Below are 25,875 nucleotides of genomic sequence, written 5' to 3' on the forward strand. Positions count from 1 at the left end.
AGGAATTGAGGTCTAGATTTCCTGAGGAGGCCTCTGGGACTGCATGTTGGACCTTCTCAGACTCATAAATAAGAAGCCCTTCTATTTTAAGCCACCCCAACTCAAGGCTCCATTTTTTCCCTAGCTAACCCAAGGGAACTCCTATTGTGCGAACGCATTGAATTTTTGGAACTCAGCCTTGCTATCTGGATTTCATCAATGGTGAATGAATACTCTGGAGCATTCTTGTTGTTGTTGTTGTTGTTTTAAAAAAAAGGTAGAAGTTCCTACTATCCTTTTTTCTAACATCAAGGGAAGTAGGATATTAGCTCAGACAAAATTACCAGAACGGCTCACATCATTTTTCTCATGATGTCATATGGATTCCAGCTGGGCTTTGAAATACGATACAAACAGCCCGATGATGAACGCACAACACTTCGTTACAGGGTCTGTTAAAACAAACCAGCATTGTATCAAAGGCTGAAATGTCAACCCTGAAATGTTCATGGCCAAACACATTTGTTCCACCCACCTGGATGTGAGGATATAGTAGCCGCCTATATCATAACTGGTAGAGTCCTGAGGTAACATTGACCAGGACGTCTGGAAAATCAAAGAGCACAATGTGTGTGTGTGTGTGTGTTTGTGTGTGTGTGTGTGTGCATGCAACACACACACACACACCCCTGGCACAGTGTTTGCTTTCACAACGGAATTGAAATGAAATTAATACGGGAGTCTGGAGAACCAAAGAAAGCGAGGGCCAATTATCAATCTCTTTTGCATTATTTATGGTGCATTAAATTTTTTAAGCAATGCCTTCCTTTGCCTGTAGAACCTGGAAAATGTCAATTCATGGCTGGGAAAACTAAGGCTGCTAACCATGAAGAAATATGCACTAACACTGATTTATTTCCTGGCACTCTTTGCCATGGGGGCCCCGCAATTGATGGGCTGTTTGATGAACTCGGTCACTGAAGAAGTGTGATCTCAGTTCTTTGGTGGGTTGGAACATAAGCAAGAGATTCCAAGGGTGTTGATGAACCTTCTACATCTTTGAAGGAAAAAGAAATCCGACCTCAGTGAAATGCACCACCAAGTCTCTGTACATTTGCATTAGTTTACCCTTTGAATTTATCTGGATAATTCTGCGAGACCAAATACATGCATTCCCCAGTACGAGACTGTTGATTTCTGAAAACCCTCTGAAGAGTTTTTATCGAATCACTCTGTGGGAGACATTTTTGCACAGCAGAATTTGAAATTATTGTTGAATTATTCCCCGGAATCGTGTTTTCAAACGAAATGGCCGAATATATAAGATTTAATTCTTCACTTCCGAAGACAGACTGGAAGATTTGGATACACCTTCCATAAAAGGAAAGTTTCCAGTTTTGTATTAAAGGAACATGACACTCATTTAATTCAATTGGACTTGGAAGCATATGTTCTGCGCTGGGCTTCCTGATAAGGCATAAATCACAATCTTAGTCCCAAAAGCCCTCTTTTATTTAGACGGCTGTGAATTATGTTCATTCACAGCCCATAATGATTCACAAACAGTCTGCGAAGAGTCCCACAGAAGTCTGCCAAAGTCTTTCAGGGTAAGGCTGATAAGCCCCCACCTTTCTCTCCCTTGAAACGCTGCCAGAGACCTCGTGGCCAATTGGTTTTGCAAGACAAATGGAGCACAGAGTCAAACGGGGCTTCTCAGAGCTTGAACTGACCAGAATGAACTAATTGCTTCCTGCAAAGGCTCACGCGCCATTTGCTCCTCTTTTATGTCTTATGGGAGGGGCCAATCACCTCCAAGCCTTACTTGCAAGTCGCCCTTTTTGTCTTAATTGTTCTTGCCTTCTGGCAGCTCTGTGCATGCGCACACTGGGAACAGGTTCACACTGTTCTTCTGCCTCACTGATGTTAGACGCCAGAGGCTCCGGAGGAAGCACATAACCCCCAGATGGCCCTGGCCCCCTCTCTGCCTCCGACCCTCATCAGAGCCTTCCCCAAACTCCAGGACTGTCCCATGTTTCTCCCCAACGTCCTCACTGTCCAATTCTACTGTCAGCTTTGCAGGCTGCCAGTGGAGCACAACGGCATAAACCTGCATTGGACAAAAACGTTATTTGACTTTCCATAAATGCAGTCCTGTGTTCTTTAACTCATATATGGGCAAGCATATATGAACGGCAGCTCGACCCTCTGAAGTTTTGGCAAGAAGGGTTGTGCAAATGTTCCATATATTAGCACGTACGACATAAATACTGTGCAGCCTGGTTGAAGAGCTACGTCGCGTAATCCTCTCCAACTTTAAACTGGCCAGGATTTCAAAATAATCGGTGGGTTGAGATGGCAGGAAGTTCTCCAAAGCAATCAGAAAACCATTGATTTGTGCTGGGATATGTTGGGAACACTGGAACGCTCAGCTGGGAAACTGACCATGCTAGACGAAGTCAAGAGCCGAGGTGGCGCAGTGGTTAAATGCAGCACTGCAGGCTACTTCAGCTGACTGCAGTTCTGCGGCTGTTCAAATCCCACCAGGCTCAAGGTTGACTCAGCCTTCCATCCTTCCGAGGTGGGTAAAATGAGGACCCGGATTGTTGTTAGGGGCGATATGCTGACTCTGTAAACTGCTTAGAGAGGGCTATAAAAACACTATGGAGTGGTATATAAATCTAAGTGCTATTGCTCTTCCTTCCTTCCTTCCTTCCTTCCCTCCTCCCTCCCTTCTTTCCTCCTTCCCTCAGCCTTCCATCCTTCCGAGGTGGGTAAAATGAGGACCCGGATTGTTGTTGGGGGCGATATGCTGACTCTGTAAACCGCTTAGAAAGGGCTGAAGGCCCTATGAAGCGGTATATAAGTCGAACTGCTATTGTTACTGCTATAAGTCCAAAAATGCTAGGAAATTTCTAGAAGCCTGGCACTCTGACAAATTAGCCATCAATAGGCACATAGACATAAATATCTGTAAACTACGCACAAGAGACAATCAACCAGCCCCAAAGAGAACCACAGGACTCCAGCACCTCTCCCAGAGATCAACTCCAGGATTAATATCAGAGCAACAATACCCTAGGTGGCTCAGTGGCTAAGACACCGAGCTTGTCAAACAGAAAGGTCGGCGGTTCGAATCCCTAGTACAGGTCTCCTTCGTGAGCAGGGGGTTGGACAAGATGACCTCCAAGGTCCCTTCCAACTTTGTTACTGTTAATCTAGGTTGCTTTCACAGTAGTACACACAGGGCCGTATTTTCCTATATAGGCTAACTAGGCTTCAGCCTAGGGCCTCAAGATGAAGAGGGGCCTACATTCAAATTGTAATGATGTATTTTATTGTCTCTCGTGTAATTTACAAACTTAAAAATGGGAGGTGAAAGGGCCTCATAAGTGGAACAGCCTAGGGCCTCTTTTCATCTAAATTCGGCCCACATGGTCCTTTATTCCGAACAGTGACTATAATAAAACAATCAAGTAAGCAATACCCCAGCCATGATGTCCCAAAGGTGCTTTTTCAAGAGGCAACTGTACTTTCTGGTTTTTCCCTTCTCTTGCGAGAAGCTTCTCCAGTTCTTCAGTCAGAGCTGAAGAAGCTTCTCACAGGAGAAGCGAAACGTCTTCACAGAAAAAACCAGAAAGCCCAGCTGCCCTCTTGAAAAAGCAGCTTTGAGGCAACCAGGATCTGGGTGACGGAGAATGTAGAGTTCCCATCAGCCTACACATTACCAAGGAAAGGTGGTTCTGCGTCCTTAGGCTAAGGATCCCTAACTCAACCTGTTCCATCCAAGTTAGGCATCCAATTCCCTTCTCACTAGGTCAGTGGTTCCCAAACTTGGCAACTTTAAGACTTGTGGACTTCAACTCCCAGAATTCTCCAGCCAGAGCTGGCTGGAGAATTCTGGGAGTTGAAGTCCACAAGTCTTAAAGTTGCAAGTTTGGGAACCACTGACCTAGATTGAAAGCATTTCAGTTGGACTAAATACTTTTTCCATTCCTTCCACCACTTGCACCCCTGCAGTCTTGCGTGGCGTCACCTCCTCTTCGTGGAGTAATCTCGGGACTCACACACAGGTCCAGCTGCTTCCCCTTGCTGCCATTGCTCCAAATACAAATGTGTGGTTATGGTGACTTGGGTGTATACAAATAAAAGTCAGAGGCAATCCAACACAATTGAAGGTGTCCAAGGAGGCATATTTGAAGGTTCTTTCCATATAGCAATAGCAGTTAGACTTATATACCGCTTCATAGGGCTTTCAGCCCTCTCTAAGCGGTTTACAGAGTCAGCATATTGCCCCCACAGTCTGGGTCCTCATTTCACCCGCCTCGGAAGGATGGAAGGCTGAGTCAACCTTGAGCCAGTGAGATTAGAACCGCCGAACTGCAGATAACAGTCAGCTGAAGTGGCCTGCAGTACTGCACCCTAACCACTGCGCCACCTTGGCTCATATACAAATGTACCTTTGAGAACTTACACAGAAGAAGCGCCAGAGCAGGAAAACTCCAACCTTGGCAATTTTAAGACTTGTGGATTTTAACTCCTAGAATTCCCTAGGCAGCATGGTTGGCCTGAGGAATTCTGGGAGTTGAAGTCCCCCAAGTCTTAAAGTTGCCAAGGTTGGAGATCATCCCTGCTCTAGATTAAAGGATTGTTTTTATTAATTAATTATATGTTTTAGCGTTTAATGGCATCGTTTTTTACAGTATGCCACGGTGTATGCTTCTAGAAGAACCATTTGCTTCGATAGCTGTAAATGTTGGAAGTGAATTTTTTACCCATGCTGGGCAAAGACCAATATAAATTAAATACTGTAATAACATCTAAAAATAGCTCTATAATAAAATGTATGAAGACAAGGTTTCGGCTATCTGATGAGTTCCATAAAGAGATCCTTTGTTTCTAAAATAGAAAGGGGAAAATGCATTAATGTGTAGATACTGTCCAAAAACCGCTAACCAGAATCCACAAAAGTTTCAGAAAACATTTAGAGTTCTTTCATGTTACCTCTACGGCACTTCTCGCATTTTAAAAAATGGAGCGTAGTCATTTTTCAGCAGTTCTGAACATTTAAAAAAAAACGTTCTTGAGAAAACAAAATGGAAACCTGATATTTTTGAGATTTCAGAGTTGGGAAATAGAGTCACATAGAATTTTAGTCCAAACAAAACATTTTAAATGGATATTTGGAAGGTTGAAAGGGCATAGTATACGAAATTTAATAACCACTTCAGTAGAAGCTAATCCCCAAATAGGACAATTTATGCACAATGGACACCAGCTATGATGCAAAACCTTTAATTTCACAACATATGGACAGACTTAACCATATTTTTCAGTATCTGGGATCCCACCTCCAAGGGAATAGCGACATCAATGGTGAGGCGCGAGCAAGGATGAAGGCAGCCTGGATGTGTTGGCAAGAATTCAACGGTGGGTTATGTGACTGACGAATGCCAACCTAAGATTTACAAGACAACGATTTGCCCTGTTGCACTGTATGGCACTGAATGCTGGGCAACAACAACAGGAAGGAGAGAGACCAAAAGCTCTCTCCATGCCATGGAAATGCAAATGCTCCGTTGGGTATCGGGCATCATCTCCCGTGTCAACCACATCACAAACGACAGCATTCGACAACATCTTACACCTATCCTCCGCGAGCTGCACTGGTTACCGATTGGTCTCCGGATTCACTTCAAGGTGCTAGTCGTCACTTATAAAGCCCTTCATGGTATTGGATCTGGGTACTTGAGAGACCGCCTGCTGCCAATTACCTCCCAAAGACCCATTAGATCACACAGAGCAGGCCTCCTCCGGGTTCCGTCTACCAGCCAATGCCACCTGGCTACTACCCAGGGGAGGGCCTTCTCTGTGCCAGCTCCAGCCCTTTGGAACGAACTCCCCGCAGAGATTCGGACCCTCACCTCTCTCCTGGCCTTCCGAAAAGCCGTTAAAACCTGGCTGTGTCGGCAGGCCTGGGGTTGATGAGTTCCCTTCCCCTCTCGATTTGTGTGGCTGTTGGTTGTTTTTAAATGCTCTGTTTTTTGTGTTTCTCCCTTCCCCTCCTTGGGTTTGTGCGCCGCCCTGAGTCCCGCAGGGAATAGCGCGGCATATAAATAAAATGAAAGTCAAACTCAAACTCAAACTCATCTTGATGTGGCACCAATTACAGAGAAGATGAGAGAAGGCCAGCTCTGCTGGTATAGACATGCCCAGAGAGCATGTGGCCAAGACTTGCCTACCAAGTAGAAGTCAATGGCAACTGGCAACCTTGTGGCCATCCAAGACAGAGATGGCAAGACGCCCTCAACAAGCAAGCAGTGGAGACGCAGCTGGCCATGCAAAATGGCATTCAATGGTCTGAAAATCAGACCCTGCCCTTGCGGGAATATGCCAGGAAGAAGTAGAAGATCAGCAGACTTAGCCATAGTTTCAACTGGGAAACAAGGACCGTCTTAGAACAGGCCCAGCCCAAAAATGCCAGGGAAAAGCCCAAAGGTGGGGCTATGAAGAGGAGTCTGTTTCCTGCCCCAAAAACATGTTTCTCCATTTCTTATCCAGGGAAATAGAATATTCGGCCTTTTCAACATTTCCCAGGAGATTCCATTCTTCTAGGAGAGAGACGGGTGCTAACTTCCCACAAAACAAAACACAAAAAAACTGTGTGGTGCCTACAATAATGGGGAAAAAAGGGAGAGAGCGGGAGAGAGTGAGAGGAAGAGTAGGGAAAGAAGAAAGATGTAAGGAGAGGAGGGTAGGAAGGGGGAGAGGAAGAGAAGGAGGGAGGGTAGGAAGGGGAAGGATAGGAGTAGGGGAGAGGTAAGGGAAGAAGGAAGGGAAAGGAGAGGAGGATGGAAGGGGGAGAAAGAGAAGGAGAGGAGGGTAGGAAGGGGAAGAGGAAGAGTAGGAGTAGGGGAGAGGTAAGGGAAGAAGGAAGGGAAAGGAGAGGAGGGTAGGAAGGGGGAGAAAGAGAAGGAAGGAGGGTAGGAAGGGGAAGGGGAAGGGAAAGAGTAGGAGTAGGGGAGAGGTAAGGGAAGAAGGAAGGGGAAGGAGAGGAGGGTAGGAAGGGGGAGAAAGAGAAGGAAGGAGGGTAGGAAGGGGAAGGGGAAGGGAAAGAGTAGGAGTAGGGGAGAGGTAAGGGAAGAAGGAAGGGAAAGGAGAGGAGGGTAGGAAGGGGGAGAAAGAGAAGGAAGGAGGGTAGGAAGGGGAAGGGGAAGAGGAAGAGTAGGAGTAGGGGAGAGGTAAGGGAAGAAGGAAGGGGAAGGAGAGGAGGAAGGAAGGAAGTAGAGAAGGGAGGGAGGGAGAAAAGAAAGGAAAAATAAGAGGAAGAGATGATAAACAAAGCAACCCAAACTGTATATTATAACCTATTAAATGAAATAATAAATATATAAGAATGATAAATGTAAAGAAGAATAACCATTATGTGAATGTAGACTTAAAATGGTATGTAAGAGAATTTTTAAAAAATTCCAAAAAAAAAAGCTGTGGGATGGACATCACAATCCTGGGAAAAACCGGGATAAACATGAGTGGAGAATGTACAAGAACTGAGAGAAACAAGGGGGCTTTCTAGATGAAAGAGAAAGGAAGATGAAAAGGCTGCAGATAATGCAAGTTCATCAGCCTGCTGGACCCTCTGAGGAAGCCGTGCCTGGCCCAGGCCGACTGGCCTTTCCCGGGGAAGAAGCAAAGATGGTTTGAACCCAGGACAGAAGCGGCTCCAAGGAGACAGAGGCAAGCCACCCCCAACACCCTCGAGGGTCTCCATGAAAGAAGGGAAGCCCCACAGGAATCTTATTTTGAGGACCGAAGGGTTCTGGGCCGGAGTTATCCATGGGTCTTGTTTGGAAACTGATACACTTTGCAACGAAAGGAAAAAGACAACTCCTTTGGCTGCCGCTGTGCTTTGCATCGGTGCAAAGAAAAGACAGACCCCCCACAACCGGGATTCCCCTTGGCTGGTGGCCAAGACTTTCAAGATTTCCGCCAAGTTGAAACCAGGGCCGCCCAACCCTCGGGTGTTTTTGTTGGCCTTGGAGCCCATCGCCTTCTTCTAAAGCCGGCCTGACATCTTCTCTCAACATCTTTTCTCCGCGGCTCCCTTTGTGAGGCTGCAGCTGCAGGGCTGGGAAAGGATGCCCGGAGATCAGACGCGGAGCCCCTTATCGAGCTTCGCGGGATGATGATGCCCCGGCCGACTGGCAGCTGCCCTGGTTCGTCATCCTTCCTCAAAAAGGCAGTCAGTTGCTTGGTGAACCTTCAGTCTTCGATTCAGTTCCGATCCACAAGGGAGGAATGGCGGCACGGAAGGGTTCTGCACTCTGTTGTAGTCATAATGGGTAGTCAATCAATCAATCAATCAGAATAGAGCTGGAAGGACCTTTGGGAATGGAATGGAGTATAATAGAATAGAATAGAATAGAATAGAATAGAATAGAATAGAATAGAATAGGAACAGGAACAGGAACAGGAACAGGAACAGGAACAGGAACAGGAACAGGAACAGGAACAGGAACAGGAACAGGAACAAGAACAAGAACAAGAATAGAATAGAATAGAATAGAATAGAGGAATGAAGAATAGAATAGAATAGAATAGAATAGAATAGTAGAGGAATGAAGAATAGAATAGAATAGAATAGAATAGAATAGAATAGAATAGAATAGAATAGAATAGAGGAATGAAGAATAGAATAGAATAGAATATAGAATAGAATAGAGGAATGAAGAATAGAATAGAATAGAATAGAATAGAATAGAATAGAATAGAATAGAATAGAATAGAATAGAATAGAATAGAATAGAATAGAGGAATGAAGAATAGAATAGAATAGAATAGAATAGAATAGAATAGAATAGAATAGAATAGAGGAATGAAGAATAGAGTAGAATAGAGGAATGAAGAATAGAATAGAATAGAGGCATGAAGAATAGAATAGAATAGAATATAGGAATGAAGAATAGAATAGAATAGAATATAGGAATGAAGAATAGAATAGAATAGAATAGAATAGAATAGAGGAATGAAGAATAGAATAGATTAGAATAGAATAGAATAGGAATAGGAATAGGAATAGGAATAGGAATAGGAATAGGAATAGGAATAGGAATAGGAATAGGAATAGGAATAGGAATAGGAATAGGAATAGGAATAGGAATAGAAATATAAATTGCTCCACTGATTAATTGTTCTCACTGTCAGGAAATTCCTCCTCAGTTCTAAGTTGCTTCTCTCCTTGATTACTTTCCACCCATTGCTTCTTGTTCTGCCCTCAGGTGCCTTGGAGAATAGCTTGACTCCCTCTTCTTTGGGGCAGCCCCTCAAATATTAAGACTGCTATCATGTCTCCCCTGGTCCTTCTTTGCATTAAACAAGACATGCCCAGTTCCTCCATCATATGTTTTAGCCTCCAGTCCCCTCATCCTCTCTGTTGCTCTTCTCTGCTCTTCTCTACACTTTTTCTAGAGTCTCCACATCTTTTTTACATCGTGGCGACCAAAAGTGAATGCCGTATTCCAGGTGTGGCCTTCCCAAGGCCTTATGAAGTGATATCATGGACACCTATTTAGTATTTAGTAACCTATTTAACAGGATCATCCTATTCTTTCTTTCATGGAAGAGCTGGTTCATCCACAAATAGACCAATTTCCTTGACCATCTGCTCTTCGGTTTGTGCTGAGTCCCTGTCAGAAATCAATGCCAAAGCACCACACGTCCATCCAGAACTCCTACAGAGGGGAGTTTCTACTGTCCAGATGTGCTAATTCTTATTCTTTTGCTGAGCCAGGGCCGTAGAAGAGCTCCCATTTCATCCCAGGGAGCAATGGCCATGCTTACAATTAGCCGACCACTTCCTACTTGGCATTCGTGAAACAACAATATACAAGCAACCTTACAACAGGATTGCTCCTTGTATTACAGAGAGAGAGAGAGTGGCTTGACCAGGGTCACCAAGTGAGTCCTTGGCAGAGAGGCTGTTTAAGGGATCCGCTGAGGTGTAACGGCTCCTTAGCTTCTTGCCAATGTAGGATCCTTCAGCCAAGGACTTCCCCATTTGTCAAGAGATGCACGGGGATGGATGAGGTCGCTGGATGATAAATGCCGAATTCCTGGTGCTTGGCTGGGCTAGCGCTCTTGGCATGGCCGTGGCAAGCCCAGCATGGTGCAATGGTGGTGGGAGGTTGGGCACGAGCGGTGAGACCTGGACCACAATTCCACCAAGGTCTTCAGTCCAGGCCTGGCTCCAGAGTCTTGGCACCCTTCTTCCTGGCGTGTCTCCAATGATGTCTCGATCCGATGGTCTTCTCTACCTTGAGCAGATCCAAAGACAACGTGACGGAAGGTTTCTCTTCCAGTACACTGTGGGGGAAAGCCAACACTTGTGGTCACAAAATACAGGACGACTGATGAGACTGGAGACATTGACCCAGCTAACACTCAACACACATACAGAAACCCTCGGGGAACTCCAGCTGTGGGGACCGTGACGGTTGCCAACTGGACCAAAGGCTGAACCTGGGCTGTTCCTGACAATTCATGTGTAGATGGGAGGCAGGAACAGATCGTGGTTAGTCCCATTGTGGCCTGGAAGCTCTCCAACAAGCTTTGGTGGTTTCCTTGGCTTTGACCCAGCATGCTGTGTGTGACCCCCCCAGGCTACTGTGGCTTATTGAATAAACCATGGCTTCACGTGATGGCGAGCCCAGTATTTACATGGCCTGCAAATCTAGCAGCACCTCCTATGCACGATCCATGCTTGTGTGAACCTGATGGAAACCCAGGTGTGCCTTTTCATTAGCAGCGGAGCATTTGAGTGTCACCTGGCTACATAATCACGCATTGTTCCTTCTTGCAGACCTCCCCCCTTCCCCCCCCCAAGAGATCAAAAGCAGAGAAAACGTTTATTTTCCCCATGCAAACATCAAAGAAGGGTATCCCTCTTCTGTTAGGCAATCTTATCTCATTGTCCACTTCCAGTGATAAAAAGCTTGCTCTCTCCCTCTCTCTTCTTTCTCTTTCTTTCTTTCTCTTTCTCTCCTTCCTTCCCTCTCCTTTCTCTCACTCACTTTCTTTCTTTCGCTTTTGTTCTCTCTCCTTTCCCCCTTTTTCTCTTTCTCTCTCTTTCTACCTCTCTTCCTTCCTTCCCTCCTTTCTTTCCCCCCTGCCTCCTTTATCATCTCTCTTTCTGTCCCTCTCCTCCTTCTCTCAATCTCTCTTTCTTTCTCTCCCTCCTCTTCTCCTTTCTCTCTCTTTCTCCCTTTCTTTCTCTTTCTCTCTTTTCCCCCTCCCTCCCTCTCCTTCTCTCTTTCTTTCTCCCCCTTTCTTTTTTTCTCTCTCAAACTTTCTTTCTGTGTCTTTCTCATCCCATCTTTCTCTCACTTCAAGAACCAGAGAATAAACTGTTAGAAAGAAAGGAATAGGAAGACTTGCCTCTTCCATAAAGTCGTTGAAGTTTTCTTGCAGAGTTAGAGGGCGAGCAAGAACAAGGGCAGGTTTTGAGAGAGAGGAATGGGCCCTTATTTTCAGCAACAGCTCATCCTCCCTCTTCCCCCCACAACCATCTTTGGAAAAGGAGCGTCCTCCAGCCGAATGAATGAATAAGAGGTTCACGTCTTTTCCATCGAAGGTGCATTGCTGCTTTGGACCGGTTCACTAAGTTCACACTCGTGGCTCCTCCGATCTGCCCAGGACTTCAGACGGGGGTGGGGGGACCATTGTCTCTCCTATCTTTGATCAGCCCTTGAAGTGGGGGAAGGATGGAGCGATGGAGAAAAGAACGGTGTATTCCTGAGAGTTTCAGTGTTACTGTTTGTCTATATATAATACAACTGCATAACATGTAAAAACAGCACAGGTTCTAATCCCAGTAAGGGTATGGCTAGCTGATGAGAGCTAAATAGCTTGAAATAGATCTATACTAGTCTCCCTTTATTTATTTATCAGCAATATATACGTGTGTGTGTGTGTGTGTGTGTGTGTGTGTGTGTGTGTGTGTATAACTCCTTGTGGTCAGCTTCCCATAACCACAAACCCATGTGGTTCTGCTTCATCAATAAACCCTCTTTACAATCGGCCTCCCTGTTTCCAGTGTCTTTTTTTTCTTCCAGTTTGGAACTGAACCAGTTTGCACCTATTCGGTAGAACCGGTTCGTCAAATCTACCGAACCGGTTAGAAGAGGTTCCACCAGTGGACCCGGAAAGCCGGCCACACCTACAGAAGAGGTTCCAAAAATTTTTGAAACCCACCACTGGTCCTTGGATATGATTATTCTACACTATCATGCTCCTATTTATAAAACTCAGTGCCTCTGTGAAAGGTAAGGATGACTACTGCGTTTGTGGTGCAATCAGAACATTGCGTGTGTTGAAGTTGTTTGAATGCAAATCAAAGATGCCTTTTCAAAAACAAGTTGACATCATATTCTTATGCATGCCAGTGCTACGTGTGAGGTAGTTTAAGGTGGTTCTGACAAGTGTCATTGGCATCTTCATATCCGGTCACATGGGCGGCAAGCCACTCCCATCCGGTCACATGGGCAGCAAGCCACTCCCACAAAGGAGGCCACACCCACAGAGTAGGTTCAAACAATGAACTGAACCCAGATGGATATTTTTGTTAGCCTCTTCTAACATTGTCAGAGTGTAAAAGCCATTAAAGAGATACCTGCCTTTATACACTGTTAATCAATTTGGCCATTGTGCATGATAGGCCCACCCACCCGCCTCCCACCTGTAACTAGCTTTGTTATTTTACATCAGAAAAAAACTGGTGGTGAATATCATGGACAACTAAAGTGAAAAAATGGTTAACAAAAAAATTGAACCCGCATTCTGGATCACAGGAATTATTCTCCTTCAGGCACCTGATGCCAAGGCCCATCTCCCTGGAGAAGGCTGGAAAAGGTAGAAGGGAGGAAGAGACCAGCCTTAAGATGGAGGGACTATTCTCTTGTTCTTTGTGTCATCAGGTTTACCCATCCCATCATCAAGCCCAAAAAAAGTCCAGAATAGTATATGATATCCTGCTGTGGCAGCGGGTTGAAGACCTCCAAGGTCCCTTCCAACTTTATTATTCTACGTTCTAACTCTATCTAGATCAGTGTTTCTCAACCTTGGCAACTTGAAGATGTCTGGACTTCAACTCCCAGAATTCCCCAGCCAGCGAATGCTGGCTGGGGAATTCTGGGAGTTGAAATCCGGACATCTTCAAGTTGCCAAGGTTGAGAAACACTGATCTAGATTCTATCTTAGAGACTCAGCATTTCTGACTGGTGCAATTTCTTCTGTTCCTTTTCTTTTCTCTCCCGTGTGTCTTCGTATCTTTAGCAACATATATCATTTTCTCTGCTTGTTTCCTCCCTGTTCCGCTCCCTCCCCACACCTACGGAAAGCTAAGATTTCTTTTCTTTCATTTTTGAAAAGGGGGATACCGAATCTGGGCTGCCCAAATCAGGAAGGTTGGCTGTATCTCTTTGCTGCCATCCTGTGGTCATCTCAAAGGAAGCCCAGATCCTTCATAGTCCAATAAGACCTGTTCTCATGGGGGACACCCAACGGTGCTTTTTCCAAGAGGCAACTGGACTTTCTGATTTTTCGCTTCTCATCCAAGGGGCTTCTTCAGCTCTGCAGAAGATGAGAAGCGAAACATCTTCAAGTCAAAAGCAGAAAGTCCAGCTGCCTCTTGGAAAAAAGCACCTTTGGGACAACCATGACTGGATGATGATGGAGAATCTTCAGAGACATTCCTTTGAAAATGCTTTGCTTGTCATCCAAGTGGCTTCTTCAATTCTGAAGAAGAGTTGAAGAAGCTTCTTGGATGAGAAGCGAAAAGTCCTGAAGGAAAAAGCAGAAAGTCCAGCTGCCTCTTGGAAAAAAGCACCTTTGGGACAACCATGACTGGATGATGATGGAGAATCTTCAGAGACATTCCTTTGAAAATGCTTTGCTTGTCATCCAAGTAGCTTCTTCAATTCTGAAGAAGATTTGAAGAAGCTTCTTGGATGAGAAGCGAAAAGTCCTGAAGGAAAAAACAGAAAGTCCAGTTGCCTCTTGAAAAAGCACCCTTGGGACAATTGTGACCTCCTGGATGACGGAGAGTCTCCAGAGACATTCATGGGAGACAGAAGAAAGGACAGGCTATCTGGGTCTGCAGAGGACAGCGGGCAAGGAGAAGGGCAGACACCCTCCTCCACATCCTTCCATGACAAAAGTATGCCACAATCGCACAAACTCTGCTGGAGTCTCCACTGCTCTTGTGGTGGCTTCCATCCATGTCATTGTTGCTTCATCCTCCTCTGTGATCTGACCAAACTTTGAGATTCAAGAAGAGAGGCAGGAGAATGTGTCGTTGCTCTTCAACCAGGAGTGAAAGATGATGAGGGTTGCAGAAGATGACACGCTTGTGATGACATCATCCTGCAAAGAATCCAGGCGTCATGACGTCTGATTTGGTTCCCACCATGATGGTGCACCTGTGGTCATTTTGACAGCACTGTGAATTGTGATGGTGAGGGCAGAGGTCAAAGATGGAGGGTCGGACTAGAAGACCTCTAAGGTCCCTTCCAGCTCTGCTATTGTGTATTCCATAAAGGTGAAGGATGGGGAATCAATGAAGCTTCTGAACAGCTATGAGGCTGAGAGCTAGAGAGGGAGGCAGGCAGAACACAATATTTGTTCCTGTTGAACTTCTGCCTGTTCTCCGAACACATTCAATTTTAAAAGGTTCAATCAAGGGCATCAGAATGAGAAATAATTCTTTCAAAAGTGTTAAAAGCCTCCGAGATATGTCCTCCGGACTCCTAGACCTAAAAGTTACTTTGTTGATTTTGCTGGTATATATAAAAAAAATCTGACAGAGGTTTGATTAATTATCAAGTTCTCTCCCTTGAACTTGTTTTGCCAGTTGTATCTCGAGTTCGGGGAAAGGCTCAGATTTCTTAGATGTAGTTTAAATATGTTCAATAGGTAGGTGGGAAATAAAGGGATTGGGTGTCCCGTGTCAAAATTTCCCCTTTTTTTCCTCTGGGCTCTTTCTTGTAAAACAAAAAGGACATTTGAGGCTTCCAACTCAGAACAATGTCAGGAAATTTCTCCTTAGTTCTAAGCTGCTTCTCTCCTTGATTAATTTCCACCCATTGCTTCTTGTCCTGCCCTCAGGTGCTTTGGAGAATAGTTTGACTCCCTCTTCTTTGTGGCAACCCCTGAGATATTGGAAGACTGCTATCATGTCTCCCCTGGTCCTTATTTTCATTAAACTAGGCATACCCAGTTCCTGCAACCGTTCTTCGTCTGTTTTATCCTCCAGTCCCCTAATCATTTTTCTTGCTCTTTCCTGCACTCTTCCCAGAGTCTCCACATCTTTTTTGTACTGTGCTGACTAGAACAATACTATCCGGTAGAATATCTCTCACGTTCATAATTTGCCTTTGAGGCATTCACAAACCGCTGGGTTTTATTTCCTTGAGATCCGAGATGAATTAAATAAGAGCAATGGAAGACAAAGAGGATGGCATTAGCACGGTACAGTTTGTTTTAACAAAAGTACCTGTAGCTGTAATTCTAAACGCTCTTATTACAAAGGAAAAGGGATTAGAAATTCAGTCCAGCCTTTGAGTAAAGTTCCTGGTTTTTGTTACCCTCGAAGTGAAAGCTTTTGTTAGAAATGGGACGATCGGAGGCGATAGAAGCGGAAAAAAGGATTTTGATTCTCCAGAGGGCTCCTATCAGACTAAATATTTGCCTATCGTTTCTTTCCCCTGTGCTTTCATCTAATAAATAAATGCCATATATGGAATTATTGTAAAAGGGAAAGAGAAGAGAGAGAAAAGCAGACCAGTTTTCTGTCTGGCCCTCCAAGAAGGAAAGGATTAGTCCCCTGAATAAACTTTCTCTGAAGCGGCGTTGATGTCTTAATCCAAATTTGTACAACTGGCTGTTTTGTTTCATATATTTCCTCGGGGCTAATAGAAGCTTTTCAATTCGCAATCCATCAGGGGGCTCAACCACTGGAGTGAGATTTAAAAATAGCAAGTGTTGTTAATTGAATTGAATTAATTAAAATTAAATGAAATTAAACGAATAGAGCTCTTCTGAGGATTTGGTTTTTTCTTTCTTTTTTACCTCAGCCACTGATGTTTTCCCGTGTCTCTCTCACCCAACCTCCCATTTTGTCACCAAAACATTTAGGGGGACATAAGAGTCCTTGATAATCGCCTTCAATCTTCAAAAGCAGCGTGCAGTAAAGACTCAAGAGGGTTTTTTAAAAGGCCAAGATAGCGACAGCAATAGCAGTTAGACTTATATACCACTTCATAGGGCTTCCAGCCCTCTCTAAGCAGTTTACAGAGTCAGCATATCGCCCCCAACAACAATCCGGGTCCTCATTTTACCCACCTCGGAAGGACGGAGGGCTGAGTCAACCCTGAGCCGGTGAGATTTGAACCGCCGAACTGCAGATAGCAGTCAGCTGAAATGGCCTGCAGTACTGCACCCTAACCACTGCGCCACCTCTATAGATAGATAGATAGATAGATAGATAGATAGATAGATAGATAGATAGATGATAGATAGATAGATAGATAGATAGATAGATAGATAGATAGATAGATAGATGATAGATAGATAGATAGATAGATAGATAGATAGATAGATGATAGATAGATAGATAGATAGATGATAGATAGATAGATAGATAGATAGATAGATAGATAGATAGATAGATGATAGATGATAGATGATAGATGATAGATAGATAGATAGATAGATAGATAGATAGATGATAGATAGATAGATAGATAGATAGATAGATAGATGATAGATAGATAGATAGATAGATAGATGATAGATAGATAGATAGATAGATAGATAGATAGATGATAGATAGATAGATAGATAGATAGATAGATAGATAGATATTGATAGAGAGGTAAATAAAAAGGTAGATAAGAGATGAGAGATGTTAAATAGATGAAAGATAATTATACATAGATATTAGAGAGAGAATGATAGAAAGATTACTGAAGCAGAGAAAGCACGCTAATAAAATTATAATAAAGCTCTGAATTCTGATGATACCATTCTTCATAACGCTTATAAGAAACGTGATTGTAGAATTTCAGGATGCGGAAGGTTTTTGCGTGATCTTTCCAGGCATTTATCCTGGGGTTTCTACCTTTAGAGCAAGGGTTTCTGCTCTAAAGAGAAGGGATGTAATTCGGGGACCGTTTCTATGAGTTTGAGGCCTTGTGCTGCCCTCTGTCGAATCCCCACAGCAGAGTGGATTTCATCTGAACTCAAACGCATATCGAGAAGGAAGGAATGTAATCACGCTTTTGTCTGACACTTTTATAATGTGTGACTTTATTAGGAACTCCCTCCTGCTGTGGCCGATGCGGCTTCCAAGAAAATAGGATGCTCAAGGATGCAGATTTAGATTATTAACACTCAGAACCAGGAGGTGCTATATTTTAACTTAACGAAAACCCATCGTGAAAATTGCTCCTTAGGTTGAAATGTTGTGCATGCATGTTTAATGTATAACCAACCGAATTACAATGTTTGAACTGGGGAAAAAACACACAATCTCCATCGTTCTATTATTTAACCTGAGGAAAAACATTCCTTTTTTATTAGGAAAAAAAAAATCCTGAAATATAGAACACTGTCAGAAGACGTATACCCTACGCCTTGGTATACAAACTTTTTAGCAAATTACTATTACAGTTCTCCTTTTAGGCCTTGTTAGCTCTTTACAGAACGGAACAAAATTCATAGAAATCTGCATAAAAGCTAGAACTTGCCAACTTTCACCCTAGCCAGCCCAAGAGTTTTCAAATGACAGCTTTAAAATTCTAGAATTTTAATTTAACAAAAGAAAAGAAAAAAACCAAAATCCTCGGCTTTTTCTCAGACTCTTGAGAAAAACTTGGTTTTGTTCTTCCTTCAAGTTGATTCTCCCTCAAAACTTATACATTTAATTCTCCAGCCCATTTATAAGTCAGTGGAAACTATCTCATTATTCCTCAGATGCATTAAATACATTCCAGAAGTAGCAGAAATGAAAAGACTGCCTCTTTGCTCCGTGCAGATGTTGGTAACACTAGGTTTACTATTCGAGTTACTACTATTACTACCGTTTCTGACCGCTAGGTGGCACTGTAGGAGTTCACAATAAATGTGTAGGAAGCTCAGATACATAAATAGATCTATCTATTGGATTGATTGATGGATGGATGGCTAGATGAATAGACAGCTCTTGAGCTATAAAAAAATATCAACGCAGAGCAACCTTAAATATTAAACTACACCAGGTAAACAATTGTCCAAAGAAATGATCTCAGACACAATTATCATGTTCACAGTGTGTTTCTTCGCTCAGATCTGGGCAGGGGGTTCCATTGTTGGCAGGCTGAAGCAGCACGTAACGAGTCCGCCTTTTCGTTCCTAAATTTCCACAGGTGCCACGGCAAAGGCCCCACGAAGACCACAGAGAGGTCTCACAGTCCAAGGGTGTTTCTGCAGGGGAGAAGTGGTTACAAGTTGTTTTACACGGCGGCAAGATACAGATTTGTTTTGGGGATGTTCAGTTGGTTTTCTCCAAGACAAACACGTAGGATAAATGTGTGGAATTGCAGCACAAAAATTCCGCAAAAGCTTCTGAAAGCAGAAGGAGTAAAGCCAATGGGATAGATCCCTTTCGCAACCCCCCCCTCCCCAGCAGCTGGATGGGTGGCGTATAAATTCTATAAATGTATAAATTTGAAATAAATAAGTAAATCTTATTCATTGTGTTTGCCGATAGGTGATAAAGGACATGTGATCTGAATCAGTGGTGGGATTCAAACATTTTTACTACCAGTTCATGGTAGTAAAATACCAGTTCATACCAGTGGGCGTGGCAGTGGAAGGATACTGCAAAATCCTCATTTCCTCCAGATCAGCTGGGACTCGGGAGGCAGAGAATAAATGTGGGCGGGGCCAGTCAGAGGTGGCATTGGCCGGTTCTCCAAACTACTCAAAACTTCTGCTACCGGTTCTCCAGAACTGGTCAGAACCTGCTAAATACCCCACCTCTAATCTGGATCACTGGAAATCGCTGGAGGTTTTAAAGAAGAGATTGGACAGCATTTAACTGGAATGGTATAGGGTTTACTTTTTAACCAGGGGGTTGGACTAGAAGACCTCCAAGGTCCCTTCCAACCCTGTTAGCCTATGTTCTGTGTTTTCAAGACATTCCCTCTTCAAACTCATCATTCCTAATAAAACTTTATTGAGACAGCTAAATTCTACAAGCTTTGGTGTGAAATTTTACATCCAGCTTTCCTATCAATTGAGAAAGCTCACCACAGAAGCTATCACGAATTGTCCCAGACATTGGAGGATATAGAATCGGGGAATCACGGGGCTGGAATGGATCATGGAGGTCTTCTGATCAAACCCCTTCTCAAGACAGTAGCCTTATAGAGAATAATAGAATTGGAAGGGACCTTGGAGGTCTTCTAGTCCAACCCCTTCTCAAGACAGTAGCCTTATAGAGAATAATAGAATTGGAAGGGACCTTGGAGGTCTTCAACCCCTTCTCAAGACAGTAGCCTTATAGAGAATAATAGAATTGGAAGGGACCTTGGAGGTCTTCTAGTCCAACCCCTTCTCAAGACAGTAGCCTTATAGAGAATAATAGAATTGGAAGGGACCTTGGAGGTCTTCTAGTCCAACCCCTTCTCAAGACAGTAGCCTTATAGAGAATAATAGAATTGGAAGGGACCTTGGAGGTCTTCTAGTCCAACCTCCTGCTTAAACATAGACCCTACAGCATTCCGGACAAATGCTGTCCAGTCTCTTCTTGAAAACCTCCAGTGATGGAGGACCCACAACTTCTGCTAATCTAAGGACTGGCAAAACAAAGGAACTATTGAAAGATTTTACCAATTTCTCAAGTGTTTCTACCCTTCACCGTAGGTTCCTCACTCCCATTCCCCAAATTTCATCCTGTACTCCCAAAAGAGAAGCCTTGAGGTTATTGCAATAGCGACAGCAATAGCAGTTAGACTTATATACCGCTTCATAGGGCTTTCAGCCCTCTCTAAGCGGTTTACAGAGTCAGCATATTGCCCCCACAGTCTGGGTCCTCATTTCACCCACCTCGGAAGGATGGAAGGCTGAGTCAACCTTGAGCCGGTGAGATTTGAACAGCCGAACTGCAGAACTAGCAGTCAGCTGAAGTAGCCTGCAGTACTGCACCCTAACCACTGCGCCACCTCGGCTCTTGGTTGGTAAAATATGCTCCGTTTGCCCTTCAGGATAGGCCTGTCTTCCACGGCTGAATAATTAAAGGAAAACTTTCTCTTTATCCAGGAATAAAATCCTTACCCGAGACAGAGTCCTCTACTTCGTTATGGGCGGTTGTGACGTTTGGTTGAGAGAAAAGAAAGCCCAATTTCTTTCTTTTGAGTTTTGACAAGGTCACCCTGGCGATTGGCGGCAGAGTCTTAAGCTTAGGGTAATAAAAGGAGTTTGCAGGATGACTTGGAGAGGAGCAGGTGATCTGTGAAATCAAGCAGGTGCAGAAAAGGAGTTGAGTTTAGGCAACCAGAAATGGTCACAAGGCGGAAGAATCCTGATTCTGTTCCCAGATCCTGTTCTGTTCTTTACAGGCTTCACTCCTTCCCTCTAACGCTCAACCAACCTCCCCAGTCCTCTTCAGCCGATCATAGAAACAGAGGGCTGGAAGGGACCCTGGAGGTCTTCTAGTCCAGCCCCAAAGCAGGAGACCTCATTTCATCCTGGACAAACAGCTGCCTCAATCTTTTCTTGACACCTCCAGGTAACAGTTGACTGAGGGCATGCAATGGGTCACCCCAAATGTTGATAAAGTAAAGAAACTTACTTGTGTGATTGTATCACGGGGGACTGTGGCGAAGTTGGGCGCGGAAAACGTAAAGCCGCTATCCGTTCCAGCATCATATGGAAATAAGTCAATGGAGACGTGATTCTTCCAGCCATTCTTGCCGCACAAATTAAAACTCTCAATGCCCACAAACCAGTCAGGGCTGGGCACAATTCGTACTGCAAGGGACACCTGGATATTTAGGAAAAAATATCCTTTGTTTCAATAAACTGGACGGAATGGGCATAGGTAAAGGTAAAGGTTCCCTCGAACATGCGTGCTAGTCATTCCCAACTCTAGGGGGCGGTACTCATCTCCGTTTCAAAGCCGAAGAGCCAGCGCTGTCCGAAGACGTCTCCGTGGTCATGTGGCCGGCATAACTCAACGCCGAAGGCACACGGAACGCTGTTCCCTTCCCACCACTGGTGGTTCCTATTTTTTCTACTTGCATTTTTTACATGCTTTCAAACTGCTAGGTTGGCAGAAGCAGGGACAAGCAACGGGAGCTCATTCCGTTACGCGGTGCTAGGGATTCGAACCGTTGAACTGCCGACTTTTCTGATCGACAAGTTCAGCCTTTTAGCCACTGAGCCACCGCATCCCTCAATACTTGTATACAAGGCTGGCAGAAGCTGGGACAAGTAATGGGAGCTCACTCCATTAACGTAGCACTAAGGATTTGAACCGCCGAACTGCTGTCCTTTCTGATCGACTAGCTCAGCGTTTTAGCCACTGAGCCACCGCGTCCCCAGTTGTGAGCATAGTTCTCTGTAATTAAGATCGTTTTAATAGACCCCCTGCTAGAAGTAGGACAATCAAGACATTAATTATTTTCAAGTTATTTCAACTTATTTTCAAATCAATAAAAAAAAATATTACTTCCCCGAGAAGGTTCGAAGCAAGTTGGCAATAAAAATAGAAAGGCGCCCAGCAGGGTGTGATAGATTAAACTTCCCAGATTATAAGTAATATAAAGTGAAGCATTACTTTAATAAAGTTGGATTCATTGCCGCACGGATCTGAGAGCTGCCGTCTTAGTAATGAGTTATATTTCACTGACGACCTTCTCAATGAATTAAAAGGTTTCCCCAAATAATCCGGCTGTTTTATGGTAATAAAACACGTGGGTGATGGGCACGGTCTTTAATCTTCAGTTCAATCAACTACGGGAGGAAATGCCAAGGCGGCCAGTCGAGATAGATCCCTGCTTCGAATGCTCTGCTGATTTAATTGCTTGCACATTTATGCAACCGTAATTAAAGAATAATAACTGCCCGCCTTAAGTACAATGGACAAATAATTCTTTAGTTCGTTTGCAGCTTTGCTGCTCCTTAAAAAGCAAAGGCTGGGAGATACTCCCAACTTACTAAGGGATGACCTGGGTCAACTTCAAAGAGAGTTGAGCTCTGTCCTGTTCCGGTGACCACAGGAGAAGCGGAGAAGATTCCATAAACGCTTTGCATTTTCTCTCCAGCTGCTTCAATTTCCTTCATGAGCATCCAGGGCTCCCCCCGCTCCACCAACTCACGCAGGCCGTTGCTGGCGTAGCCGCTGGCCTTCCACATGAGGTACTCCGAGTTGTGGGCCACACCTGTCAAAGACGAGGGAGGCAAAGGGCAGACATGGAATTACGACTTCCTTCACAAGGCTTTGCTGGTTCTCTCTCCTCTTCCCGGAAGGGAGGTTCCTTTGGGACTCAAACCCCGGGGTTGACTTCTGCTGCAGAAGAGGAACACCTCCCCCCCCAATTCTGTATTTAGTGCTGTCTCTCAGGGATGTGAATTTGGATGTAGTAAAGTTTAGAGGTCCATAAAGGGGGCCTGCATAAGTGCACCAGAGGGCCCATCGTCCCTGTCCTGCTGTCCCCATTTATTTGTCCCCATTTCCCATGCTCTTATTCATCTTTATTTTCCTTCCTGGGTGACCGACTAAATAAATGAATAAAATAGCAATAGCAGTTAGACTTATATACCGCTTCATAGGGCTTTCAGCCCTCTCTAAGCAGTTTACAGAGTCAGCATATTGACCCCAACAACAATCCGGGTTCTCATTTCACCCACCTCGGAAGGATGGAAGGCTGAGGGAAGGAGGAAAGAAGGGAGGGAGGAGGGAAGGAAGGAAGGAAGGAAGGAAGGAAGGAAGGAAGGAAGGAAGGAAGGAAGGAAGGAAGGAAGAGCAATAGCAGTTAGACTTATATACCACTTCATAGGGCTTTCAGCCCTCTCTAAGTGGTTTACAGAGTCAGCATATCGCCCCCAACAACAATCCGGGTCCTCATTTTACCCACCTCGGAAGGATGGAAGGCTGAGTCAACCTTGAGCCTGATGAGATTTGAACAGCCGAACTGCAGAACTGCAGTCAGCTGAAGTAGCCTGCAGTGCTGCCTTTAACCACTGCGCCACCTCGGCTCTAAAATAAATAAATAGCTGAAGAATCAGCAAGAGAAGGTAAGGATGTCCTCCAGGAGGGCTCAAAAAGCCAAGATGGCAGCCTCAACTACTATTCGGAAAGACTGGGGCTTTGATAGGGTGTACGTGTCTGCCATGTTGGTTTTTGTTACTACCCTGTAGTAGTAGGACACGCTTGGGAGAAGACATTCAAAGTGGTGAATGCAGCCCAGAAGTAACATGACAGATTGCACAGCAATGACGAACATGAGCTGAACATGGAAAAGCAAGCACATCAACCAATCCCCATCTGTCTTGTTCCCTGTAGCTACCTCTGGTTGTGAAAGTTGGGCCTTAAAAAACAAGTGAGGGAGTAAATCAACTCGCTTGAGCTGTGGTGCTGGAGAAGACTTCTTCGTGTTTCACAACAGCAACAAAGAAGTACTGAAACACATGAGGCCAGACGGAAAAATCACAAACTGTGTCTCACTTACTTTGGCCATGTCGTGTGAGGGAATTCATTGGAGAAAGTAATTATGCTTGGAAGAGGTAGCGGTAAAAGGAAACCAGGTCTCTAAAGAACATGATGGCTTCACGCCATCAAAGATGACTCCAGGCAGAGCATAGAGCAACTCAAAGAAGTAGGGCAAGATGGGGGAGATGTGGAAAGACCACCTGGCCCACAGAATCACCAAGAATTGGACTCAACTCAATGAATAATATTATCACCATCATCTTCTTCATCATCTTCATCTTCATCATTTAATGGCTGGCTACCTACCTACCTATCTATCTTCTCTATATCACTATCTCTATTTCTAAGGTATCTCTATCATATATCAGCCATCAGCCATCAGCCATCTCTATTATCTATCCATCCATCAATCCATCCATATTCTATCATCATACGTCTGTCTGTCTGTCTGTCTGTCTGCCTGTCTGTCTATCTATCTATCTATCTATCCATCCATCCCTCCATCCATCTCTATCATCTTTATATATCACTATCATCTATATCTATCTATCTATCATAAATATATCCATCCATCCACCATCTATCATTGTCCATCCATCCATCCATCCATCTCTATTATCTTTATATATCACTATCATCTATATCTATCCATCTATCATAAATATATCCATCCATCCACCATCTATCATTGTCCATCCATCCATCCATCCATCCATCTCTATCATCTTTATATATCACTATCATCTATATCTATCCATCTATCATAAATATATCCATCCATCCACCATCTATCATTGTCCATCCATCCATCTCTATCATCTTTATATATCACTATCATCTATATCTATCCATCTATCATAAATATATCCATCCATCCACCATCTATCATTGTCCATCCATCCATCCATCCATCCATCTCTATCATCTTTATATATCACTATCATCTATATCTATCCATCTATCATAAATATATCCATCCATCCACCATCTATCATTGTCCATCCATCCATCCCTATCATCTTTATATATCACTATCATCTATATCTACCCATCTATCATAAATATATCCATCCATCATCCATCTATCATTGTCCATCCATCCATCCATCCATCTCTATCATCTTTATATATCACTATCATCTATATCTACCCATCTATCATAAATATATCCATCCATCATCCATCTATCATTGTCCATCCATCCATCCATCCATCCATCTCTATCATCTTTATATATCACTATCATCTATATCTATCCATCTATCATAAATATATCCATCCATCCACCATCTATCATTGTCCATCCATCCATCCATCCATCCATCCATCTCTATCATCTTTATATATCACTATCATCTATATCTATCCATCTATCATAAATATATCCATCCATCCACCATCTATCATTGTCCATCCATCCATCCCTATCATCTTTATATATCACTATCATCTATATCTACCCATCTATCATAAATATATCCATCCATCATCCATCTATCATTGTCTATCCATCCATCCATCCATCCATCTCTATCATCTTTATAAATCACTATCATCTATATCTACCCATCTATCATAAATATATCCATCCATCCACCATCTATCATTGTCCATCCATCCATCCATCCATCCATCCATCTATCATCATCTGTAAAGGAAACCAGGCATCCAAAGACCACAATGCCTGGACACCACCAAAGCTGACATCAGCCAGAGTCTAGAACAACTCAAAGAAGCTGTGCAAGATGGGAAGATCTGGAGAGACCACCTGGCCCATAGGATCACCAAGAGTTGGACAAGACAGAATGGATCTCATCCTCATCCCCCTCTGGACCCTCTTCTTGGGAGAAGACATGTGGTTGTCCTTACCTAGGAGAGAGGACCACTGGGCCGGGGGTCTATACAGTGGGTATTGCTTTGGAAAAGTTGCCTGGCTCCATTTCCCCGTGAAGACGATGCTGTAGGTCGTAGGCTCCTCTGCACCACACGGGGTCTCTCCCTCGAGGGGGACACAATCCACACAACTCAAGAGTGCGACCAGCAGTGTTGCGATCATCTTGTCAGAACCAGGCATAAGTAGCGAGTTTCCCATTTCTTTGCCAACGGGGGTTAAAAGAAACGCATAAATGAAAAAGAATCACAATTAATGG

At 44.0% G+C, this 25,875-nt stretch overlaps 1 protein-coding gene across 1 annotated transcript in view; it reads right to left on the minus strand.

The window, feature by feature from the left end:
• Positions 1–17,894: 17,894 nt before the first annotated feature.
• The window catches only part of SPON2 (spondin 2), a 9,015-nt gene continuing 1,034 nt past the window's right edge, over positions 17,895–25,875 (minus strand). The window contains exons 2-6 of the mRNA XM_032226709.1: positions 25,595–25,819; positions 22,231–22,454; positions 20,864–21,055; positions 20,347–20,521; positions 17,895–18,492 (exon numbers count right to left, since the gene is read on the minus strand). Of these exons, the coding sequence (XP_032082600.1) occupies positions 18,314–18,492; positions 20,347–20,521; positions 20,864–21,055; positions 22,231–22,454; positions 25,595–25,817 (993 nt within the window). The 5' untranslated portion in view covers positions 25,818–25,819 and the 3' untranslated portion in view covers positions 17,895–18,313. The remainder of the gene's footprint in view (positions 18,493–20,346; positions 20,522–20,863; positions 21,056–22,230; positions 22,455–25,594; positions 25,820–25,875) is intronic.

The sequence above is a fragment of the Thamnophis elegans genome, chromosome 11, assembly GCF_009769535.1.
Source record: "Thamnophis elegans isolate rThaEle1 chromosome 11, rThaEle1.pri, whole genome shotgun sequence".
Lineage (NCBI taxonomy): Eukaryota > Metazoa > Chordata > Lepidosauria > Squamata > Colubridae > Thamnophis > Thamnophis elegans.